At 43.5% G+C, this 24929-nt stretch overlaps 1 protein-coding gene across 1 annotated transcript in view; it reads left to right on the plus strand.

The window, feature by feature from the left end:
• The window catches only part of ophn1 (oligophrenin 1), a 229854-nt gene that overhangs the window by 156497 nt on the left and 48428 nt on the right, over positions 1 to 24929 (plus strand). The window contains exons 16-19 of the mRNA XM_073057890.1: positions 5796 to 5854; positions 8968 to 9073; positions 12190 to 12349; positions 17458 to 17605. Coding sequence (XP_072913991.1) covers positions 5796 to 5854; positions 8968 to 9073; positions 12190 to 12349; positions 17458 to 17605 — 473 coding nt within the window. The remainder of the gene's footprint in view (positions 1 to 5795; positions 5855 to 8967; positions 9074 to 12189; positions 12350 to 17457; positions 17606 to 24929) is intronic.

The raw sequence follows: 24929 nt of genomic DNA on the forward strand, positions 1-24929 counted from the left end.
TCCCCCCCCCCCCCCCCCCATATGCGAGGGAGGTATAATTTTTAAAGTGATTGCAAGAAAGGATAGGAGGGATGGCAGAGACAATAGGATTATACAGAGACTGGTGGGTGTGTAAAATGCCCTGACAGGGTTGGTGTTAGAGGCAGATACATTAGAGATGTTTAAAAGACATGGATTAAAGTAAAATGGAGGGCTGTGCCTTGAGGATGGGGAAGCATTAGATTAATTCTGAATAGGTTAATAGGCCGGTGCAATATGATGGGCTGTAATATACTGTTCTATAACCCTCTCGGCCACTGCACGTGACTTCTGGTCCGTGTGAAGGATAGTTGCTTGCAACCCCTCACAGCTACCACTCCTTTCTCACTGACTGGCCTGCACTAGGTTCTCTTGCCCTCTCAGATTTAAAATCCTCCTTATCCTGCTTGGACACATTTGTCAGGTGCATCAGTATCTGCCTGCCTTCCTCCTCAGCCCACCATGCAGAAAATTCCTTACCTGTCTGTGGAAAATCTCTGAATTTCCTTCCCAGTCTTAGCCACACCTTTACTCCGTGGTTGGCAACTGAAGATCCCGTGTTATGTCTGATGATTTTTGGATTTCCATTCTTAATAGTCTTTTCCTATTTTCTCTTCCTTCGAAGGCTGGCCTCTTTTTGTATCTATTTCCCCAACAGCACCTCTTTTGGTTCAACGTCAACTGCTGTCAGATTGCATTCCTTTGAAATGTCTTCAGCTGCTTTTCATAATTCTACTTTTCTGTTGCTGTTCCCTCACACATCCTCTTTCCCACCTACCACTCCAACTCCTGTATTTTTAAAACGTTGTTGTTTATTCCAATCTACGTGGCTTCACTGAAGCAGTGAGCTGGTTTGAACACCGAGCTTTCTGCCATCGTCAACTATGAAAATAAGATCAAATTTAGTAGATGGTGTCTTCAGGTCACTGCAAGGACAATTTTCTTTTCTGCCGAAGACAAGCCCTGAATAAATGCAGTCTACCATTAATGTCAGCAGTCCAATTCAAGATGTTATATATCAATGCAGTAAACTAGTTATTTAACCTTGAACGTGGTGCCTGCTGCACTCTTAGTGACTTCAGCATGCAAAGAAGGGAAAATTCAAGGGTAAGATTAGTGGTGACTTTTAGAGGTGTATAAAATCATGGTTAATCAATACCACTGGTCTCAGGGCAGAAGGTCTAGGAGTACAGATGGGTACTCCTATGGTGAACATTTTGCCACTGATAGGCATGGACACTGAAGAGGGTGCAGTGAAGATGTTATAAAGATTCTGCTGGAAATGTGCGGTGTTGTTTATCAGGAAATGATGAAGTGATCTCGGTCTCCTTTCTTTCCAGAATAAAAACTGAACAGTCCATTTATTTTTGTCTGACCAACATGCTCTTTGTACTTGCCCTACTTTGCTGCATTTTCTACATGTTTCACCTTTCGAGCTGCATTTGTTTGGTGACTGAGACCCCTGCCACAACAGTTAAACAATTTATTTAGCCAGGCTCATTTCTGTTTAGATAATGCGTTTTGTTCAAGCTCACCTTCATTTCTGACAGCAACTCGATTGTATCTCTGTCAGCAGTTTTTATTGAAATGGCGATTTCCACTGCTTATTTGAATATAAGCTGTGCTTCAGTTAGGAACCGTATTTGAATGCTTTCTTTTAAGATTCTACAACTAAATGATCTGTTAGTGTATCATTAAGTCCATCACTGAACTGACAATGCTCAGACAATCTCTTCAATTCAGCCACATACATTGAAATGGATTTCTCTTCTTTTTGATTCCATTTATGAAACCTAAAGCATTCTGAAATCAGCAATGGCTTCAGTACAAAGTGTTCCTGCATTACTTTGACAATATCTGGAAAGCTCATTTCTGCAGGTTTGGTTGAAGCAGTCAAAAGTTGAAGCAAGCTGATTGCCTTTAAACCCAATGCACTTAGCAAAATTGGCACTTATTTCTCACTGGCTATTTCATTTGTTTCAAAGTACTGTTCCAGTAGCCCAGACTACATCAGCCAGTTGTGTAATCAAACTGATCAAGGTTTCTGATGTAACCAGTCATTTCTGCTCTTTTTACATATGCACTCATCATATTTTTACACATAATCTGTAATTATTTCATCGTCGGGGCGCCGTCATGATAAGATTTTTGCACCGATGTTTTTGGTGATTGTTCATCGTTGGGCGTGTCTTGGGCACCTGAAACCTGGCAGAGCCCATCCCTTCCCAGGCTTTTTTTCACGAGGTCGAGTTGTTAGCTCGACACTCAACCCAGGCACGGATGGAGAGCGTGCAAGGGAGCCGGCCGGATTCGAACTGGGGACCTCTCACCCCGAAGTCCAGCACTGATGCCACTACGCCACCAGCCAGCCAATCAACCTATATACCAGGCGTGATTGATAAGTTTGTGGCCTAAGGTAGAAGGAGTCAATTTTAGAAAACCTAGCTCATTTATTTTTCAACATAGTCCCCTCCTATATTTACACACTTAGTCCAGTGGTCATGGAGCATACGGATCCCTTCTTTGTAGAAGTGGTCCGCAGCAGGGGTGATTGATAAGTTCATGGCCAAAGGTAGAAGGAGATGAGTTATTAACTTCAAACTTTCTGCATAATCACTCAAAGAGTTGAACTGCACGTGCATGTACCGAGAGCATCTTGGACCTCCAGGTGGTCCACAGCCGGGGTGATTGATAACTTTGTGGCCTAATATAGAAGGAGATGAGTTATACAGCTCTCGTTACATATGTGCAGTTCAACTCTGAGTGAAAACGCAGAAAGTCTGAAGTTAATAACTCATCTCCTTCTAGCTTAGGCTACGAACTTATCAATCACCCCTGTTGTGGACCACTTCTGGAGGTCCAAGACGCCGACTTCTACAAAGAAGGGATCTGTATGCTCCACGACCGCTGGACTAAGTGTGTAAATGTAGGAAAAATAAATGTGTTAAGTTTTGTAAAATTGACTACTACCTTAGGCCACAAACTTATATACATATGCATATATATACACACACAAGGTTACTCAAATATTATTGAAATTTTAAATTTGTGTTTGTATTTGTATTTATTTTATTTCTTACATCGAAGAGAGTAAAAATCTTAATGTTGCATCTCCATCACAATGTACAAGCAATAAAGGGGAAATGTGGGAGGATATTGGCCAAACACTAAGATTGTATACAGAAGGGTGTTGTATACACAGTGAGATACACAATCAGATCAGTGTGTATTAATAAAGCTACTGGCCCGGTGAAAGAAGCTGTTCTGAAACCTGTCAGTCTTGGCCTTCATGCTGCGGTACCGTTTGCTAGACTGAAGCAGCTGAAACAGTTTGTGGTTGGGGTGGCTGGAGTCCCTGAAGATCCCCTGGGCCCTTTGTACACACCTGCTGCTGTAAATGTCCTGAATAGAGGAAAGTTCACATCCACAGGTGCGCCGGGCTGTCCACACCACTCTCTGCAGTGCCCTGCGATTGAGGGTAGTACAGTTCCCGTACGAAGCGGTGACACAGCCAGTCAGGATGCTCTCGATGATGCTCCTGTAGAAAGCCCTGAGGATTTGGGGACTCATGCCAAACTACTTCAGCTTTCTGAGCTGAAAGAGGAGTTGTTGTGCTTTTTTCACCACACAGCTGGTGTGTAGTCCAGGTGAGATGTTTGGTGATGAGCATACTGACAAACTTGAAACTATTCACCCTGTCAACTACAGTCCCATTGATGTCAATAGGGGCTAGCCTGTCTCTATTCCCCCATGTACAACAGATGCCATATGAACTGGTAAAGTAAACAGTATGGGCATATTTAAGGGAAGGTTGGACAGGCACATCAGGGGCGGATGGCAAACAAAATGTACTCTGCTCTTCTTATACCCCAGATGAACAGATATTTCATTTAAAGCAACACATACGAAATGTTGGAAGAACTCAGCAGGCCAGGCAGCATCAATAGAAAAGAGTAGACAGTTGACGTTTTGGGCAGAGACCCTTCATCAGGACCATTCCATTCAAATTTGTAGATAAGAGCTAACCAATCAGATAGCCCCTATTCAAATAATGTGATACCTGATAATCTTCGAGAATAAGAGACAGAACAACTGTAACCACTAGGGGACACACTGAAAAGTTATATATACATACTGACCACTAGGAAACATATAGGTAATTATTTAAAATACAAGCAGGCATAGATTGTTAAGTGCAAAGAAGATGACAATTATACAGTCTAACCCAACAGAGGATGGTACTGAGATCTTGATGAGGAAATACTAGCAGCACTGTCCCCTCTGAGCTGCAAGAGTGCACAACTGTGCAGCTGTCCTGCACACGCAGCCTTTGTGGCTGTGCAGCTGGAGTCAAGACAGGTGAGAAAATTTATGAAGCATGTAAGATTTTCTTTCACGGTTTTTCAGTTTTCATTCTGAACATGCATAGCATGCATATTACAAAAGAATTTAAAACGCTGCGCAGTTTACAGGCCACGTAAAAACTTCCTGCTTTGGACGAACAATGGCTCCTCACCGCTGTGGGAAAAAAAATTAGAGGGTATGTTGACTGGCAGAGGTTCGTCTGGAGTGTTAATGTTGATGTGGACAGGTTGTTCCACATGATGTTGTTTCTGTGCTGTATTACCTTTGTGAAGCTGGATGACAGAGGGGGCTATTTGGCCCATCATGCTTACGCTAGCTCCTAGCAAGCTAACCAAAGTCACGCTTGCGTCGTTCTCTTCATGGCCCTGCAGTTCTACATCCAATTCCTTTTGGAAATTACTGTCGAATCTGCTTCCACCACTGTCCAGGCTGTTAGGATTGTGGGCCAGAGCCAATGGCAAAATTGGGCACTGTGTTTGCTGACGCTGTGTGGCTCGAGGCTGGTACGTCAAGTAGGAAGGACTGTTGCAGCCTGAAGCTAGGCTTGTTCCGGAAGTGTTGGAGTGGACCTGTGGAATGGCAAGTGGAACAGCAGTTATTGTTCAGCTGTGAAGGAAATGGTGGGGTGGAACAGAAGGTTAGGAGTGCTGGATTGCTCTGTGCCTTGTGTTCCTCTATCCTCCTCGTTACTTGAGTGTGGGAATCCTTTAGCCTCCATCAACAGTGACTGCCTTCCACAGTGATGTCCATCAAAAACACTCTTCTCACTTTTTGTATAACCTCCACAAATTTCCTTTTGGTATCAATGTCAAAGAGCTGAAACTTCCTTGGTAGCATTGAGTTGAGGCATTTGCCTGCGTTTCGAGCAACTTGTGTTCCAACCTTCCAATATTTAAAGTCATTGTGGCCAGCGTCGTGTGCGAGTACATGTATGAAAACGCAAGTGCAGAGTACGCCTGTTTGCTTATTTCCACCAGTGCTGTTTGACGTTTTTTTTCATTTAGAGCTACAGCACAGTAACGGGACCTTCTGGCCCACACCGCCCGCCTACATCCACGTGACCAATTAACCTACTAACCCCGTATGACTTTGCAGTGTGGGAGGAAAGTAGAGTATGGGGAGGAAACCTACACAATCACAGGGAGAACTTGCAAACTCCTTATAAACAGTGGCGGACTTGCACCCAGGTCACAGGTGCTGTAATAGCACTATGCTACCGCATCTCCCCTTATCATAATTTTTCCCTTGTGATCCAGTCTTTATTCCTAATTCCGTGCACTTAATTGACGTTTGCACACTGCCGAACAGGTTTTAGGCCGTGGAGCCTATGCACATGCTAATCCTTCTGGTTTGTACAAATTATGATGTTTTCTGTTGAATAAAGAATGAAACCTACTTTTGGTCCAACGTAGGAATCTTGAAGAGCCAGTGATGACTTACAAGCTGCATAAAGAACTCCTCACTGCATCCAGTAAGTTTCAGATACTGTTGTACTTTACCTGGGCGTTGACTGTCAGCTGGTGCTTTTATTGCATAGTTAGGTCTGTATGATAAAGCTAGTTCTCTATGGTTTCTGACCCTAATAAAACCTCACAAACACTCTCAGCTGCCTTAACCTGGTGGTATTTACAAGGGTTTCATCCAGTGGTGTGTTTCTGATGAATTGAATGAGAATGAGAACCAACGCATAAATGGGTGGTCTTCTAACAGTGTTACTACGTTAGAAGAATGTGTGGCTTGTTTAACCATCTACTGAGATGTGCCTAATCTGTGACTGAAGTCCACATATTTGCCTTCCTACCCCACCCATTCCTCCCCCCTCCCTTAGATCCAATCAGTTAATAAGATCTGCCAATCTATTCTAAAATTAAGAATGGACAATTTTCTCTTTGCAGATTTTCCAGATTTCTACCACTGTTTGTATATAGACGTGTTTCATAAATCCACCAAATCTACTTTTTAATCTAAGACTTTACCTCATGTTTTAGATTTCCACAGTCAGTGGAAAATGGTTCAATTTATCTTTTTTGATTTATCTGATAATATTTGAAAGCCAATCAAATCATTACTTAACTTTCAGGTGCCATTCTGATAAATCCAGGCTGTTCTTCCTCCAAGACCAGTAATTGGTGCCACTACTGCCTGCAGAATGCCAGATGTACCCTAACCAGGCATGTGTACTGGTGGAGTGGGTAACCCCAACAACAAGCAGTGCCTTCACAAGAAGAGGGAGGGAGATGAGAAAGTTACTGTAGATAGGTGCGTGGGGCGAGGAGTGTGGTAGGAGGAGGAGGAGCGTTGATGCTGAGGAAGAGAAGCCATAGTAACCTCTCTTGAAGAATGCTAAATGAAGACCGTTATAACAGGAAATTCGTAACTGATATCCGGCCGCGAATCCCCATAAAATCACTCAATTCAGAGCGATTCCTGTGATTGAAACTCTGTGAGGTTCTGCACCTCAAGATTTGAGCTTGACATGAATAGATTTTTAATCTAGAAAAATACCAGATCTGAGTGGACGAGGTAGAATCTCAGTCATGATCTTTTTGAATGGCAGAACAGTCACCAGGTTTTTGTGTGATATGTTCCTACAATGCCCATTTTATGCTTTACATTTGGGATTTACATTTTTACTTTATTAGTGGGATGTCGGTGTAACTGACAAGGTCAGCATTTTTTCGTTCCACTCCCCACTTGTTGTGGAGTAACTGCTGGTAGTTGCCAGCTTGAGAACGGAGTGACCTGCCAACAATTTCACGGGGCATTTTAGGGTCAATCACTTTGTGGTCAAGGTAAGGTTGTTAGATACCCTTTCGTCAATTGCAGGAGCAAATGGAAAAGCCTGTACACATAGCTGGTTTTCATCATAATGGACGAATTATTTGTTTTAAACTGGTGCGCACCAGGAGACCAATCAAAGTTGACCTACCAGAACAGGGATGTCATACAGCTTTTACATTCTCAGTTGATGTGATAATCAGTAAAACTACATTTTCATAACTGAATGGTGCCAATAGGAAGGCTTAAATAAGGAACAGACTAGGTCCTGTCTACAGATCTAACAGCAAATCCAATTTTCTATTACAACAGTCCCAGTCCTGATGGAGGGTCTCAGCCCGAAATGTCGACCGTTTACTCTTTTCCATAGATGCTGCCTGATCTGCTGAGTTCCCCCAGCATTCTATGAGTGTTACTTTGGATTTCCAGCATTTGCAGCTTTTCTTGTGTTTGTTTCATTGTAATGACACTGTAGAAGATTCACATCATCAGTGAAGCTCCTGAAAAATGCTCATTGTCTCTACTTTTGATAACTCATTAGCACAATCCACAGTCCTATTTACTAGTTATTAGTTAGTCCTCACCATTCCTTTCCCTACTATATAATTGAGTGTTTTTTTTAATGACGGCCTGTTAGTTTCAAGGTTTTCATCAGTATCTTATTTTGAGATTATTTCTTTGTCACTGAACTTAAGTTCTGTAACTTACTTTGTTGGGATTGGAGCTTGTCTCCTCATCAGTAGTGTGGGAACTGTGCACACTGCGGTGGTATGACGCTAAAGAGTCAACTGAAACGCACTAATCATCGTTGGGTACATATTTATTGCCTCTTGCAGGTCAGAATAAGCTGGGTGGTTCTTGGAAGTATAGTGTTCACTTTTAATGTTGCAGGTTCAGGTGAAACAACTTCAACATACCAATGATTCATAAGCTCATGATCAGGATTTTTGCACCTGAACTTCGAACCAATGCACTCGAGATGTCTCCATCATCAGTTTTGTTTTGCTCATTCATGGCATTTGGGCATTTGCCAGTGATAGACTTCATTAGTTGTCTACTTTGTCCAAGAGACGCGATAGGCTTTAGTTTTAACAGATACGTAAACCAGTGGTCAGCATGCAAACATTAATCAATGATAAAGGATCACGAACTGAGACGCTCCCTGCAAAACACCCAACGCTCGGATCTTGTCATCACAGTACTTGTGTGCTTGCCCCAGTTAAGTGTGTTCTTGGAAGGAGAATCCTGCAATGGTGAAGTCAACCTGCAGGAATATAGACCATCCAGTGAGCATTTCAAGCAATTTGCCAAATAATCTCTAAAACAGAGAGTGGAATTATATGTGGCTTGCTCTGTCCAGCTGATTCTGAAGAAACAACCCCCTCCCCCACCAATTAGCCCCACCTTCCCACACTCTTCGTGACCTAATTACTTGTATGTTGGACACCGAGCAAGTACTCAAACCGAGTTGGCTGAAGATTTCAGTGCATATTGGATTAGGTGCAAATCATCCTGGAACTATTCATATGACAGAGGAGCAGAATTGGGACCCTCCGCCATTCCGTCTTGCCTGATGTATTATCCTCTCAACCCCATTCTCCTGCCTTTTCCGCATCATCTTTCACGTCCTTATTAACCAAAACCCTATCCATTTAAGCTGTCAGTAAATTTTACCCCATCATATTTTGTCCCAGGCCTGAAGGGATTAGGCCAAGATCAGGTGATGAGATGATGCTGAAATTGGAAATGAATTGTTGTCTCTCCCTGCACGCTTGCCCCTTTATGACAATGGTTATTGTGTTCCAGAGTCAGACAACCTGGATTATCGGCTGGGAGCTATTCACTCCTTGGTGTACAAGCTACCTGAGAAGAATCGAGAAATACTTGAACTCATAATTAGACATCTAGTGAAGTAAGTATCACTGGGACTTGAGTTGTACCAAACCTTTTGGTTTGCAAGGTGAGAGGATAGAAGCATTCAATCTTTTCTTTAAAATGCTGCTTAAAATGACCATCTTTGATTACTTGTGTCCATCTGTCAAGTTTTGTTAATAGCCCTCTGGGATATTTTAAGAGGAAAATGCAAATTATTGTTGAAAATACTCATATAGAATGTGCAACACAGAACAAAGGTTTCTCTGCTTTGAAGCTTCAGATTCCTTCCTAATTACATAAGGAACAGATGATCTCATTGCAAACTTTTATGTCCAAAATGTTGAGAAGTTGATGAATTTTCATATTGGCAACACAAACAAAACTTAATAAACCCTCACTGTATTTACCTTTCCTATTCCTATGATGCAGTGCCAGATAACCATTAGGGTAACACCTTTTCCAAGGTAACCTGAACCGTGTCCACGTCACTTTTATAAATTCCTGTTGGGTCTGTTTTTGACACCCAACATTCATGACAGATCATCATCTGTCCTGTGTCTGTTTTCCCTTCTCTCTGTATTGTCTGAATGTCTTGTTCTATTTCTATTTCTCTGTGGTATTTTAGTTTCTTACAAGAAACCGTTACTCATCCTTCCAGTACTGTTTCAGATATGTTACCAGCCCTTTGATAATTGGGTTGACTGGTGAGCTTTGTTAACAGTAGACATATCAAATATAGGACCAGGGTCATTATCGCCAGCTTCCATGTCTGCTGTACATCCTCCCGGACAGAGGCCAAGTGATTACAGGTCTCTCCCAATCTTGTGTCGTTTGATGCCACCTCAGTTCAAAGTAAATTTATTATCAGAATTTGTACATCTCACCGTATACTACCTTCCTTTTCTTGAAGGCATTCACAGTAGAACTAAGAATTACAATAGAATCAATGAAAAACGACACACAAAGACTGACAAACAACCAAGAAGACAAACTATGCAAATAAAAGTTTAAAAAATAAGTAATAAATAATACTGAGAACATGAGTTGTAGAGTCCTCGACAGTGAGCCTGCAGGTTTTGGAATCAGTTCATGGTTAAGGTTGGTGATGTTATCCATGTTGTATCAGGACCCTGATGGTTGAAGGGTAATAACTATTCCTGAACATGATGGCGTGAGTTTCAGGCTTCTATACCTCCTTCCCGGTGCTACAGCGAGACCTGAGAGCAAGGCCTGGATGGTGGGTGTCCTTGATGATGGATTCTCCTGGCAGTGCTCCTTGTAGATGTGCTCAGTGGTGCTGAGAGCTTTGACTGTGATGGACTGGGTCGTGCCCACCATTTTTTATAGAGTTACCATTCCTGGGCATTGGTGTGCTTCCATACCAGGCCACGGTGCAGCCTGTTAGGATGCTCCCCACTGTGCATCTCAAGAAGTTAGTCAAAGCTTTAGATGAAAGCATTTATCCCTTCAGCTTTAGAGGGGAAGGAGGTGGAACAGGGAACCACTTTAGCACCTGAGGTTCATGTTGTGATTGAAGAAAGAGATGGGGGTGCCCAAAGTTAGAATGCATAGTTAAGAAAGCATTTAACTTGTTTTGGGTGGTAGATTATTCTAATTGAAAGTGCTAAGTGCTTCTCACCAACACGTCTGGCTCTCGTTATTCAGGTGTATCTGGTGAGCTCACTGCTGGGCCCCTTCAGGAATAGTTGTACTCAATTGGGTCTGAAGTCATATATAGTCACAGTAGGTTTTCTTCCCTAAAAGGCTCTGTAGAACTGGTTAAGATAGTGTGGCAGGCTGACAGGTATGTGGTAATGCCCAGTTTTTATTATATTCAGTGCCCACTTTATTAGACATAGGATGTATGTTTGTGGCCTTCGGCTGTTGTAGTCCATCCACTTCAAGGTTCGACATGTTGTACATTCAGAAATGTTCTTCTGTTGTAGTGTGTGGTTATTTGAGTTGCTGTCACCTTCCTGTCAGCTTGAACCAGTCTGGTCATTCTCCTCTGACCTCTCTCATTAACAAGGCGTTTCCGTCCACCCAACTGTCACGCACAGGATTTTGTTTTGTTTTTCTCACCATTCTCTGTAAACTCTAGAGACTGCTGTGCATGAAAATCCCAGAAGATCAGCAGTTTCTCAGATACTCAAATCTCTCCATCTGGCACCAGCAATCATTCCACGGTCAAAGTCACTTAGATCACATTTCTTCCCCATCCTGTTGTTTGGTCTGAACAACAACTGAACCTCTTGACCATGTCTGCATGCTTTTATGCATTGAGTTGCTGCCACATGAAGGGTTTCAACCCAAAACTTTGTACTTTTTCCCATAGATGCTGCCTGGCCTGCTGAGTTCCTCCAGCATTTTGTGTGTGTGTGCGTGTGTGTGTTGCTCGGATTTCCAGCATCTACAGGTTTTCTCTTGTTTGCTGTCACATGAAGGGCTGATTAGATATTGCTTTTACAAGCAGGTAAAGTGGCCAGTGAGTGTGCTCCCAAATTCCTTTAAAAATAACATCTGTGGCTGTGGTGAGTTTTGAAATTGTTTCCTTGTATACGAGGAAGAGGATTACCAGGGGTATGACAGCCAAGTTGACCGCACTCACCCGGTGATCCAGTGGAACATGCTCCCCGTAGGAGCAGACTGAAAGATCACACGGAGCTGGTGTTCAAAATAACAGGCAATTTATTAAAAACCAGTGCACACCAGACCAGTCAAAGTCAATGTACCCGAGTATGAATTTGGTACAGCTTTTACATTTTCAATTGATGAGATTACCAGTAAAACTGAATTTTGATAGCAGAATGGTGACCAGAAGGAAGACTTAATAGACTTACAGAGTAAAATGATTATCCACAGTTCTAACGGTAAATTCAATTTTCTATTACTACAATGGGTGCACACTATAACATCATTAATGAAGTTCCTGAAACTTGGATGTTGTTGCTGCTTCATACCACATCTCTTGTCTTTCTCTGGAATTCCCTGTTTCCACATTAGCAGATTCCACGTTCCTATTTACTAGTAATTAGCCCTGACTATTCTTTCCCCTACAACACTCCCGGATCACAGAAGGCTGACAGGAAGGGCACGTTGGTTTAACTCCTGCTCTGGTTTGTTGACTGATGGCACCACTCTGTCCTTGTGCAGTGTCTGTAGTCACAGTAAGGAGAACCTGATGACTGCCTCCAACTTGGGTGTGATATTTGGGCCGACATTAATGAGACCTCAGGAAGACACTGTGGCGGCCATGATGAACATCAAGTTTCAGAACATCGTTGTGGAAATCCTGATCGAGCATTACGAAAAGGTAAGTTGCACCCTGTTGAGTCTGAGTAAAAGCCAGCTTAACATTGTTACTGCAGAAGTGAAGGTTAGTATGATAATTGATGGCTGCTCTGGTGGCTAAAGTAATGCAGGCTGGGCCTTCTGGAGAGCTGACTCCAAGCTACATTTAGAGAAATGGAACATTACAGCACAGTATAGGTTCTTCAGTCCACAATGTTGTCAACCTTTTAATCAACTCTTAGATCAATCTAACCCTTCCCTCTCACATTGCCCTCCATTTTTCTTTCATTCATTTGCCTATCTAAGAGTTTCTTAAATGCTCCTAATGTGTCTACCTCTACCCCACCCCCCGGCAATGTGTTCCACACGCCCACCACTCTCTGTATAAAGAACTTACCTCAGACATCCCCCCCTCTACTTTCCTCCGATCACCTTAAAATTATGCCCCCTTGTATTGGCCATTTCCACCCTGGGAAAATGTCTCGGGCAATCCACTCTATCAATGCCTCTTAACATCTTGTACGCCTCATATCTCGTCTCCTCTCATCCTCAATCTTCACCCCAAAGAGGAAAGTCCTACCTTGCTGAACCTATATTCATACAACGTGCTCTCTAATCCAGGCAAGAAAAGTACAGGATGCTGACAACAATTAAGAACATATTTTTGATATCCATCAGTAATCCAGAGTAGTGATACCACAAAAGTGCCCCCATGGGTTCCCAGATCTTCTTCATGCCATGGACCTATACCATCAAGCAAGAGGTCCATGGACCCCAGGCTGGAAAACTATTAATAACAATTCATGCTGTTTTGTCGCCTCAGGTCTCTGAGATTTGGCTAGTCCAGCACTTGCAACTAATGTTTCCAATGTCCACAGGGGAAATGAAAACAACTTTTTCTGCTCTGTGGCCTGCAGAGGAGTGAGGGGCAGTGGTGCGTGTAGTCACCCACCCTGCTTTAGAACTGTTAACAGTTTAATCTTCCCCCACAGCCAATTATGAAGCATTCTTCACACAGAGTGGCTCACCTTTAAACGCACTGAGAAAAGATACTAGTGCTGGTGGCTGATGAGTTACAGAGAGCCCATAAGGGACTGGGACTTGCATTTCTCGTAGTGGTGCAACCAGATCCCAACCTACATTTATGTGGTGACTTTCATTCGTCTCAAAATGTTTCACGTTCAATTAAACCAACTTCCCCACAGAAAAGACCTTAAGACGTAGGAGTAGAATTAAGCCATTTGGCCCTTCAAGTCAGTTCTGCCATTCAATCATGGCTGATCCTTTTTTACCCTCCTCAGCCCCATTCCCCAGCCTTCTCTCCATAACCTTTAACCATATAACAATTACAGCGCGGAAAAAGGCCTTCTCAGCCCTTCTAGTGCCGAACGCTACTCTCACCTAGTCCCACTGACCTGCACTCAGCCCATAACCCTCCATTCCTTTCCTGTCCATATACCTATCCAATTTTACTTTAAATGACAATACCGAACCTGTCTCTACCACTTCTACTGGGAGCTCATTCCACACAGCTACCACTCTCTGAGCAAAGAAATTCCCCCTTGTGTTACCCCTGAACTTCTGCCCCCTAACTCTCAACTCATGTCCTCTTGTTTGAATCTCCCCTACTCTCAATGGAAAAAGCCTATCCACATCAACTCTATCTATCCCCCTCATAATTTTAAATACCTCTATCAAGCCCCCCCAACCTTCTACGCTCCAAAGAATAAAGACCTAACTTGTTCAACCTTTCTCTGTAACTTAACTTTAACTTTGATGCTGTGTATAAGATCGTGATATAAGAATGACTAGATCCAGCTTTTACTGAGTCAGAATCAAGTTTATTATCAACAACATATGTTGTGAAATGTGTTGTTTTAGCAGTACAGTGCAAGACATAAAATGCACTCTAAATATATATATATATCGTGTTGGCGCGTGGCCTAGTGGGCAAGGCATCAGACTAGTAACCTGAAGGTCACTGGTTCGAGCCTCAGCTGAGGCAGCGTGTTTGTGTCCTTGAGCAAGGCACTTAACAACACATTGCTCTGCGACGTCACTGGTGCCAAGCTGCATGGGTCCTAGTGCCCTTCCCTTGGACAACATCGGTGGCGTGGAGAGGGGAAGGCCTGCAGCTATATCTCCACCAAAGGAAGTGTAGAATTCTGGTTCCCTCCCTAGCCTGCAGGCCACCTTTGGGCAATGCGTGGCCTCCCCAGAGACACTGACCAGAAGAAGATGTAAACCACTTCTGTAAAAAAACACATGCCAAGAACAATTATGGTCATGAGTACATGATCGCCTACGTCATTTGAGATGGCACAAAATGATGATGAGTGCAGAAAGAGAGCATAAATAGTGAGGTGGTGTTCATGGACCGTTCAGAACTCTGATGGCAGAGGCAAAGAAGCTGTTTCTAAAACGTTGAGTGTCTTCAGGTTCCTGTACCTCCTCCCTGATGGTAGAAATGAGAAGAGGGCATGTCCTGGGTGATGGGGGTCCTTAGCGATGGATGCCACCTTTTTGAGGCATTGCTCCTTGAGGGTGTCCTTGACGGTGGGGAGACTAGTGCCCATGATGGCGATGGCTGAGTTTGCAACACTCCGGTTTTTCCGGCTCTGCACACTGGCTCTTCCTTACCAGCTGTTGATGAATGTGGTATTGGGCTAAACTTGCTCTGCCACTGATCGTCAGACAGTGCTGTGGGCTATTTCACATGGCACCACACTGGACTGCCAACATACCTTCTGTGTTCTTATCTCGGTAATGGGATCGGAATGAAGGACATATCAACCCAGCTATTGGCTTTGATTTATTATTAGAGTCGTAGAAAAGTACAGCACAGAAATAGGCACTTTGACCCATCAAGTCCTTGCTGAGCCATTTAAACAGCCTACTCCCATCGACCTGTACCGGGACCATAGCCCTGCATATCTCTACCATCCATGTACCCATCCAGCCTGGCCTCTGTATATTGTCACCAAACGCAGAGAAAAGCTTTTGCTCGCATTCCATCTGGACAGATCATTCCAAACGCAAGTTCACTGGGGTATTGCAACAAAAAGCAGAATGCAGACTGAAGTATTGGAGTTACAGAGAAAGTGGAGTGCAGGTGGACAGGGTGCAAAGACCATGAGATGTAACAAACATAGAAAACCTACAGCACAATACAGGCCCTTCGGCCCACAAAGCTGTGCCGAACATGGCCGTACTTTAGAACAACCTAGGCTTACCCATAGCCCTCTATTTTTCTAAGCTCCATGTACCTATCCAGGAGTCTCTTAAAAGACCCTATCGTTTCCGCCTCCACCACTGCCGCCGGCAGCCCATTCCACGCACTCACCACTCTCTGTGTAAAACAACTTACCCCTGACGTCCCCTCTGTACCTACTTCCAAGCACCTTAAAACTGTGCCCTCTCGTGCGAGCCTCTCACGTAGACAGGAAAAATAAGAGTTCAACTTTTATTCCATGAGATATTTACGAAGGCCGTGTAACAGAGTGATAGAAGCTGTCCTCAAGTCTGCTGGTGTGTGTTCTCAGGCTTTTGCATCTTCTGCCTAATTTGGAAGGATGGCGTGAGGGGGGAAGAGTGAGTGACCTTGATTCTGTTGGCTGCTCCTCAGACGTGGAGTCAATGAAGTGTGGGGGGGCGGGGGGGCTGGTATGTTACAGATGAACTACAGCCAGCAGGTCATGAAATAAAAGACCAGTTTGGAACTTGGCAGGCCCCGTACCCAAAGCAACTCCAGCAAGTGCCAGCCTGCATATCATATTATGATATTACAGTATCATGAGAGTTTGAACTGTGTCGGCCTCTGCCGTTTCTTTGGGTTCATCAGCTGTGTGGAGAGGGGGAGCCTGCCGCACGGACAGCAGCTTGCTCTCCATATTGTACTGCCCAGGCTTCTGTATTACGTGGGCAGCTAGGATCCAACATCTGTGGTCACCCTTGACAGGTGGAGTGCCTGACCGAGGCCCCCGTTGGTCAGGGTTGACCATGGATGTTGCATCCCAGCTGTCTAGATACGCAAGCCTGGGCAATACAACATGGAGAGCAAGCTGCTGCCCGTGCGGCAAGCTCCCCCTCTCCACACAGCTGATGAACTGAAAGGAGCGGCAGAGACTGATACAGTTCGGTACCAGCAGCATTTCGGGAGTACCCAGTTAGTGTTGAACACAATGTCGGACTGCCTTAGGGACTCCAGCTCCGTGCTTTTCCCTCGGGGTTTACTCCCGAAGCCTTCCTGATGAGTGGGTATAGCCGCAAGGCAGCGGAGGTCTGAGATCAGAATTTTCTTTCTTCTAGATGAGCTGCCAACCACGGCTAACGAACCCCATCTACCCAAAGTAATGTGTTCTAAGGTGCCAGTTACATGCCTTCCTTCACCCCTTCTCCTGTCAGTTGAAGTGGTTCTGCCAAGCTTAGTAACAAAGCCACACCTGAAGGCCAGGAGCTGGTCTTGGTTGTCAGGGGCTGTTTGAGACTCAACCCATGGGGCGTATTTAATAGGTAGTGAGAGCTTGGCCCCAAATACCATCTCCGGCTATAACAACCTTCAGGAACCAGTGGAAGGTCTCGATGGAGATGATTGTGCCAGCCCTCATTACAATGAATCCTGCCTCTGTCTCCCAACTACTCAGACCCCTCGCAAGTTCACCTGTGTTTAAGCCCCTTTCAAAGGGATCCGGTTTCTGGCTGCGATAGTATGCATGGCCACATGAGGGCGCTAGATCAACACAACTGAGTGCTCTTCACAGTTGGTGGCTTTCTCCCACAATGGGAACGTGGAGTTGTGACTGAGCCTGTACTGGGTACAATCATACCCAGTCTTGAGGCTTTTGTTCTACTGAGGGTGTTAACTCTGTCTTTCCTGCTTTTACACCTGGGATTTCCACTTGGTCAGATCGAACACCCGAACTAGAAATTCTCCAGACCTCTTGGACAGACTCTCATTGAAAAATTGCTTTAGACACTCAGCCAGAATGTTGTTGTTAATTTAGGCAAAGTCACAGAAATTGTATCCTGCCGTTTTTGCTTGATGCTTTTGCTGAACTGGAAACATTTATTTGGTAGATGATAATCTTTTTTGAAGAGTATGCTAGATAATACTTTTTCCCATTTTTCCAGATATTCCAGTCCCCGCCAGAGGAAAATGCTGCCCCTCCAATACCCCCACCTCGAGCTGCTCTGCGGAAACGTCAACCAATCACTATCTCCAAACGGCCCACGCGACACCGATCCAATCTCAGCATGTCCACTTCAGTGGATCTGGAAGGTCAGCATTCAGTTTCACTGGCCGTCGGCATTGAGCAGCGATGCAGGGGCGCCTGCCTCTTACTTGTGTTGTAACTGGCCATTCTCTGTGTAACACAGGGAAGGTTCCGTGTTTGTATGAGGGAGAACCGAGAGCGGTAATTGGTGGACAAATCCATATCTTGCGCCAGAATAATCAGCACTGATTCTTTTTCCCTTTTGTTTGCATTAACCCAAGTTCATGACCTCCATTTAAGACCCCGCCTCCCCCAGGCTGCTAATCTGATTAACCTCCATCTTGGGGAGACCCAGCAGAGATTGGGGAACTGCTTTGTTGAGCACCTTTGTCTGTCTGCAACAGAGAGGATTTCTTGGTGGCCAACCATTTTAATTCCACTCCTCATTCCAATTCCAACATGTTGGTCCACGGCCTCCTCTACTGCTGCAATGAGGCCACTCTCAGGTTGGAGGGGCAATGCCTCGTATTCCATCTGGGTAGCCTCCAACCTTTTGGCATCAGCATTGACTTCTCTAACTTCTGGGAATTTTTTCCTCTTCCCTTTCTTTGTTTTTCCATTCTCCATTCTGGCTCTTCCTTCCCTTTCTCCCATGGTCCACACTCCTCTCCTGTCAGATTCCTTCTTCTTCAGCCCTTTAACTTTTCCACCTATCACCTTCCTGCTTCTTATTTCATCCCCTCTCTCCCCCTCACCTGGGTTCACCTATCACCTTCTAGTTTGCACTCTCTCCCCTCACCCAACTTCTTATTCTTCCTTTCCAGCCCCAAAGGAAGGTCTTGGCCTGAAACATCGACTGTTTTCCCTTTTCCATGGGTGACCTGCTGAGTTCCTCCAGCATTTTGTGCATATTCCTCTAATCAACCATTCTGGCTAGCTGCTTCCAGCCCCTCTACCTCAGTCACTGCACTGTAAACACTTTAAGCCACATTTTATAATACTGTTTACATTGTAAATACAAGATGGTATTTGTGTATGCACATTTTATTCCATATCCGTCCTTCAACCTCTGACTTTATTTTTATATAATTCTTTATTCTTCATAATTGTTGAATGTTGCTTTTTTTTTGTGGTTCTTTCTTGAGGGTTGTGCTAGCACACCACAGCATTTTCCGAATCCATGTAAACGTTAATGGTGAATAAAGTTAATCTTTGATCCTTCATGAAGGCTGGAAGCCCTTTGGTGCCACATCCAAGTGTCTAACCATCTCTCCGTTTAAGATTAACCAGGTGTTGTTTGAAACACAAAAGAAATTGGAAAAAGCAGCTTGGGCAGCATTTGCGGAGAGAGGAACTTTCAGGGCAGTGGCCTCTAATCAGTCATATGGTTGTTTGCTGGAGTTCTGCTTCCTCCTGTCACAAGTATCTGACTTGAAACTATTTGGTGAGCTCAAGGCCTTCTCAGGATTAGTGCATTATCCCGGTTTTGTATCGCACAGAAAGAGTGCATCCAATTCTTAAGACAATCACATGTTCCACTAATTACCTTGAAACATACACTCAGTGGCCACTTTATTAGGTACACCTGCTTGTTAATGCAAAATTCTTATCAAGCAATCACGTGGCAGCAATTCAATGCATAAAAGCATGTAGGCACGGTCAAGAGGCTCAGTTGTTGTTCAGACCAAACATCAGAATGGGGATGAAATGTGATCTAAGTGACTTTGACCATGGAATAATTTTTTGGTGCCAGACGGGGTGGTTTGAGTATCTCAGAAACTGCTGATCTCCTGTGATTTTCATGCCCAACAGTCTCTAGAGTTTACAGAGAATGGTGTGAAAAGCAAAAATTATCCAGTGAGTGGCAGTTCTGTGGGTGAAAACGCCTTCATAATGAGAGAGGTCAGAGGAGAATGGCCAGACTGGCTGAAGTTGACAGAAAGGTGGCATTATCTCAAACGTGTTACAACGGTGTGTGCAGAAGAGCATCTCTGAACACACCGCACGTTGAACCTTGGAGTGAATGGGCTACAGCAGCTGAAGACCGTGAATGTACAGTCAGTGACCCCATATTAGGTCCATGAGGTATCTAATAAAGTGGCTACTGAATGTATGATCCACATATTCCTATTGGCTTCCCTCTAGTTTCTACGCACATTACTAGGGTTCGTTTACAGCAGCCAATTAACCTACCATTTGGGTTGCTGGAGCTGTCAGACGGCATCTCTGCCAGCAGTGACACAGGGCTGCCTAATTCAAAACTGAAGCAAAGTCCAGACCCATTTCAAAGAACATGAAAAGGGGAAATTCGGTCACCTACCTACAGGAAAGATATCAATAAGCTCGACAGAGTACAGGGAAAATTTCACAAGGATGATGTGGACCTAAAATTATAGGCGAAGGTTGAACAGGTTAGAACTTTATTCTGTTGAGCATAAGCAAATGAGGGCAAACTTGATAGAGGTACAGCAAATCATGAAGGGTATAGATAGGGTAAATACAAGCAGGCTTTTCCACTGATGTTGGGTGAGACTTGAAATAGAGGTCATGGGTTAAGGGTGAAAGGTGAAATGTTTAAGGGGACCTTGAGGGGGAACTTCTTCACTCTGTGGAACAAGCTGCTAACAGAAGTGGTGGATGCAGGATCTAATGCAGCATTTAGGGAATTTTGAACAGAAACGTGGATAGGAGGGGTATGGAGGGCTGTAGTCCTGGTTTGGATTGGTGGGATTAAGCCAAATAAGAGTTCAGCAGCGACTAGATAGATCAATGAGCCTATTTCTCTGCTGTAGTGCTCCATTGTTCCTAATTGCTTGAAAATCCATTAATTCTTCATATATTGTAATTGATATTTCTGAAGGTTACATTTCTAGATGCTGTGTCCTTGCCTGTTGCCATTATATTCTGATGATTCATTCTTAATGTATCCTCCCACTACTGTCAGCTCACTGCTAGTCCATCAGTTTGTCATCCACACTCATTCTCTCATATTCTTCTTGTTTCTTCCTCTGCTAAACCGGCACCATTTGAGTTCCCAATCTTTTAATCCCTTTTGGGTTACAGAATCTACCAATCTCTAATTTAAAATTAAGTAATGACTTGAGTATTAATCCATTCAAATGGAGGAGAACTGCAAATTCTTTGAATATAGAAGAGTTACCTAAATGATTTAATTATTTTGTTACTTTTTGACAATGTCCCCAAATCTGAGACTGTACAATCATTAAAGATTAATAAAGATCTGTTCTATTTGTCACATGTATATTGAAACATACAGTGAAATGCATTATTTGCATCGAAACAAATCAGGCTTGTATCTGGGAGCAGCCTGTTGTCACACTTCAGACACCAACATAGCATGCCCATAACTCACTAATCTAACTGTATATCTTTGAACTTCAGGGCTGTATATGGTGACATACACGTACTTTGATAATAAAATTACTTTGAATTTTGGAATGTGGGTGGAAAACAGAGCACCTGGAGGAAACATACAGGCATGGGGGAAATGTACAAGCTCCTTACAGGAATTGAATCCCAATCAGTGATCGCCGGTGCTGTAAATCATGCTGTCATGCCACCCTATCATTGGATTAAAATAAGAAATATATATAATAATTAAATCAGTAACGTTAAGGAGGGCAAAAAAATCTTGAAATCCAGATACTGTTCCAGTAAAATTTGCACTGCAGTTCCCCCTTTGCTGCTGTATCCTTATTTAAATGTGGTGCATGAATATCAAGCAAAGAAAAAGCTAATAATTTACAGAAAAACTTTGACCCAGCAAGTATATGTCTGTAATTGATTTTGTAAATTGTTGTGCCAGAATCAATAAACAAGATGCTCATTTCTTGCCCCTCCCCCATTCTCTATAGTGCATACTCTTCTGATTATTGATTAAGCCCATGTTACAAAGTCTTGGGTTACCTCCAAAATGGATAAGGTTAACTGAAAAACATGAGATTCTGCAGGTGCTGGAAATCCAGAGTAATGTTGGAGGAACTCAGCAGGTCAGGCAGCATCTGTGCAGAGGAATAAAGAGCCGACATTTATTCTCAGTGAAGGATCTCAGCCCAAACTCTTTATTAGAAACATAGAAATCCTACAGCACAATACAGACCCTTTGGCCCACAATGCTGTGTAGAACGTGTACTTACTTTAGAACTTACCTAGGCTTACCTATAGCCCTCTATTTTTCTAAGCTCCATGTACCTGTCCAAGAGTCTCTTAAAAGACTTTATCGTTTCCACCGCCGCCAGCAGCCCATTCCAGGCACTCACCATTCTGCGTAAAAAAACGCACCCCTGACATCTTCTCTGTACTTACTTCCAAGCACCTTAAAACTGTGTCCTCTCATGTTAGCCGTTTCAGCCCTGGGAAAAAGCAAGTCTCTGACTATCCTCGCGATCAGTGCCTTTCATTATCTTACACATCTCTCTCAGGTTACCTCTCATCCCCCTTTGCTCCAAGGAGAGAAGGCCAAGAACGCTCAACCTATTCTCATAAAACATGCTCCCCAATCCAGGCAGCATCCTTGTTAGTCTCCTCTGCACCCTTTCTATAGTTTCCACATCCTTCATGTAGTGAGGTGACCAGAACATGCTGGTACAGATGACAAACAGTGGGCCCAGCACCAAGCCTTGAGGCACACCACTAATCATTAGTTTGTTCTAATTTAAGGTTGTTTTTAGCTGCGGATGATGCGCAGTTCCTTTGTTTAATTCAATAAGGAATGATTTATTCTTTGGCTATTTGACCAGAGTTTCTTGTAGAATTATCAACGTTGGCGGCTTGCTGGCAGAAGAATGATTTCTTTTTCCCTAAAGCAAGTGCTTTAGAGTATTTTGAGAGGGAATATGTTTGAGCAGGCAATTGGATACCCTAGCTTAGTTGGTAAGACTAATTCTCAAACTGTGGTGTTCCTAAATTTGCCGTCTCTGACCATGGATCTCAATCCTTGGCACAGTCTGAAGTCACAACAAGGCAACCCCAAAGGGTGAAAACATGTTTATCGAGCGAACCTTGCAGGATAGTGTTATAGCTACTTTAAGCAGAAAATGTATTATTTAAAAGAGTGTGCCAGCAAATCTAACATTAGGAATGGTATTGTAACATAGTGGCTATCTTAACACTTACGTTCACCCTGTGACCTCCGGGATTTCTCCAGGTGCTCTGGTTTCTTCCCACATTCTGAAGATGTACGGGTTAGTAGGTTAGTTGGTTCTTTGGGTGTAATTGGTTGAAAAGGGCAGATTGGGCCGGGAGGGCCTGTTACTGTACTGTATCTCTAAATAAAATAAAAAATAAAAATAAAATAAAATAAAAATCTGTTTCAGAATCCAGTTTAATATTTGTTTGAGGCAGCAGTATAGTGCAATGTGCAAAAAACTATAAATTACAAAAAGTAAATCTGGAGAAGAGTAAACAGTTGACATTTTGGGCTAAGACCCTTCCGCAGTCCTGAAGAAGGGTCTCATCTGAAAACGTTGACAGTTTACACTTTTCCATAGATGCTGCCTGACCTGCTGAGTTCCTCCAGCATTGTGTGTGTCCGTTGCTTTGGATTTCCAGCATCTGCAGACTTTTTCGTGTTTGTCTTGTGATCAGAATATTTTTTTTAAAAAACACAATAAATATAAATACATAAGATAACTTATATACATACAGATTGCACTGTATGTCTCTAAAGTGATGCTAGGCACAGGAGTGTTGGTACACAAGGTGACCCTGACAGGAAACGATAAAGTTGTGTTGTTGGGAGCTGTAGAGGGGTGGGTTAGTGGGTGGAGGTGTTGATCAATCCTGCTGTTTCGGTAATGTAACTGTTTTTGAGTCTGGTGGTCTTGGTGTGGTTGCTACGTAGTCCCCTCCCTGTTGAGAGTGGGACAAACAGGGTGAGTGGAATCCCACATGATCTTGTTGGCCTTTATCTGGCAGCGTTTTGTATATATGTCCGTGATGGTGGGTTGGCTGGTGCCACTGACGTGTTGGGTAGTTTTGGGTAGGGTTCAAGGGGCCAGACACTTGTGGTGATGAGATTCCATCTTTGAACGGATATATGATTTACCTCCTCTGCCTTCGGCCTTCTGCCAATGATGAATCTGACCCAAGATGGTTAATCAGATACTGGCGCCTGATTCATGTACTTGGCTGTGTTTAAGCAGGGTTGTGCCTTTGCTTTTAATATGTACACATGGGTTTTTGCTTCATTCAGCCAGCAGCAAACGGACGGCAATTTTTATAGCGCTGATCGTATATGTGTCTGAAGCTCCAGCCGCTAGGCGCCAGTGCCAATCTCTTTCGTGAGACCAGCGGTGTCTGGTTTGATCAATTACTTGCAGCTGTTAGTTGGATAAACGATCAAGATCCTTGTTTTCCATTAAAAAAAAAAAATTTATATGGTTCTGCAGTTTAACTAGTCTTTGCATTGGAATCCTAATTATAGGACTAGGGTAAAAGGATTTGTATTCAGCGGACCTGCGGTAATGCTTCACTTTTCCCATTTGCGGTGAGTGTGAATAGTGGCGTTCCTTCAGAAACACAGGGCCGTTCTTTACTGCGAGCCTCTTCGATTCCTGACGTGGGAGGTGAGGTGGGAGTGAGCGGTGGACATTCAGTGTAACCTTGCTACTTTTCCCTGGCCTGTAATTGTAATGCAAGTGTAAAATCTCAGAGTCATTGTGATCCATCTTCCAGAACTCAGATTCCTTGGCTAAGCATGACCCTTTAGAATGATCCTTAGCGTGGCATCAATCCAGCTAACCTGGAAGTCATTCCAGACCCTTAATTCCCTTTGTGGCATATTTGAACTTTTATTTCCATTGGAGAACATCTATAACCCAAGGCATTATCCAAACTTGCCTTAAAACAATACAAGCCCTTTGATATTAATCTTACTTTGTGAGAATCCCATGGATTGATTTCCTGACTTTTAAGGATCCAACCTAATTAACCTTCCGTTAGGGATTAATTGAGTTATTTGTGGCAAGGAGAGTGGGGCGAATTGCACTGCTTTCACAAGTGATTTCCTTTCAAGTAGGCCAGAAATAATTGGGTATGAAAGATAAAATCAGCCCAATAGCCTGTTGTTATTCTGTGATTCTTGAGCAAATCAAAGCTGCTGCATCAACCAAATTAGGAGCAAGTTTACTCTACATCTGTTCTGTTTAATTTGCTTTCATTGTTTGATCTGCAAGTGTCCTGATCAGCAGGTTTGTAGAGACCCTTGCTGTTGTCCATCACTGTGGGAGCATCCCTTGTTTTCACCTTAGAGTACGTTTTGAAGGGAGACGAATCGACACATGCTCAGGCTAAACAGAAAGGCAGAACATCAGCAGCATTGTGGGACTGGTAGTTGGCCAGTAAATTGTCCGCACTCTATTTGGAAAT

The sequence above is a fragment of the Hemitrygon akajei genome, chromosome 10, assembly GCF_048418815.1.
Source record: "Hemitrygon akajei chromosome 10, sHemAka1.3, whole genome shotgun sequence".
NCBI lineage: Eukaryota > Metazoa > Chordata > Chondrichthyes > Myliobatiformes > Dasyatidae > Hemitrygon > Hemitrygon akajei.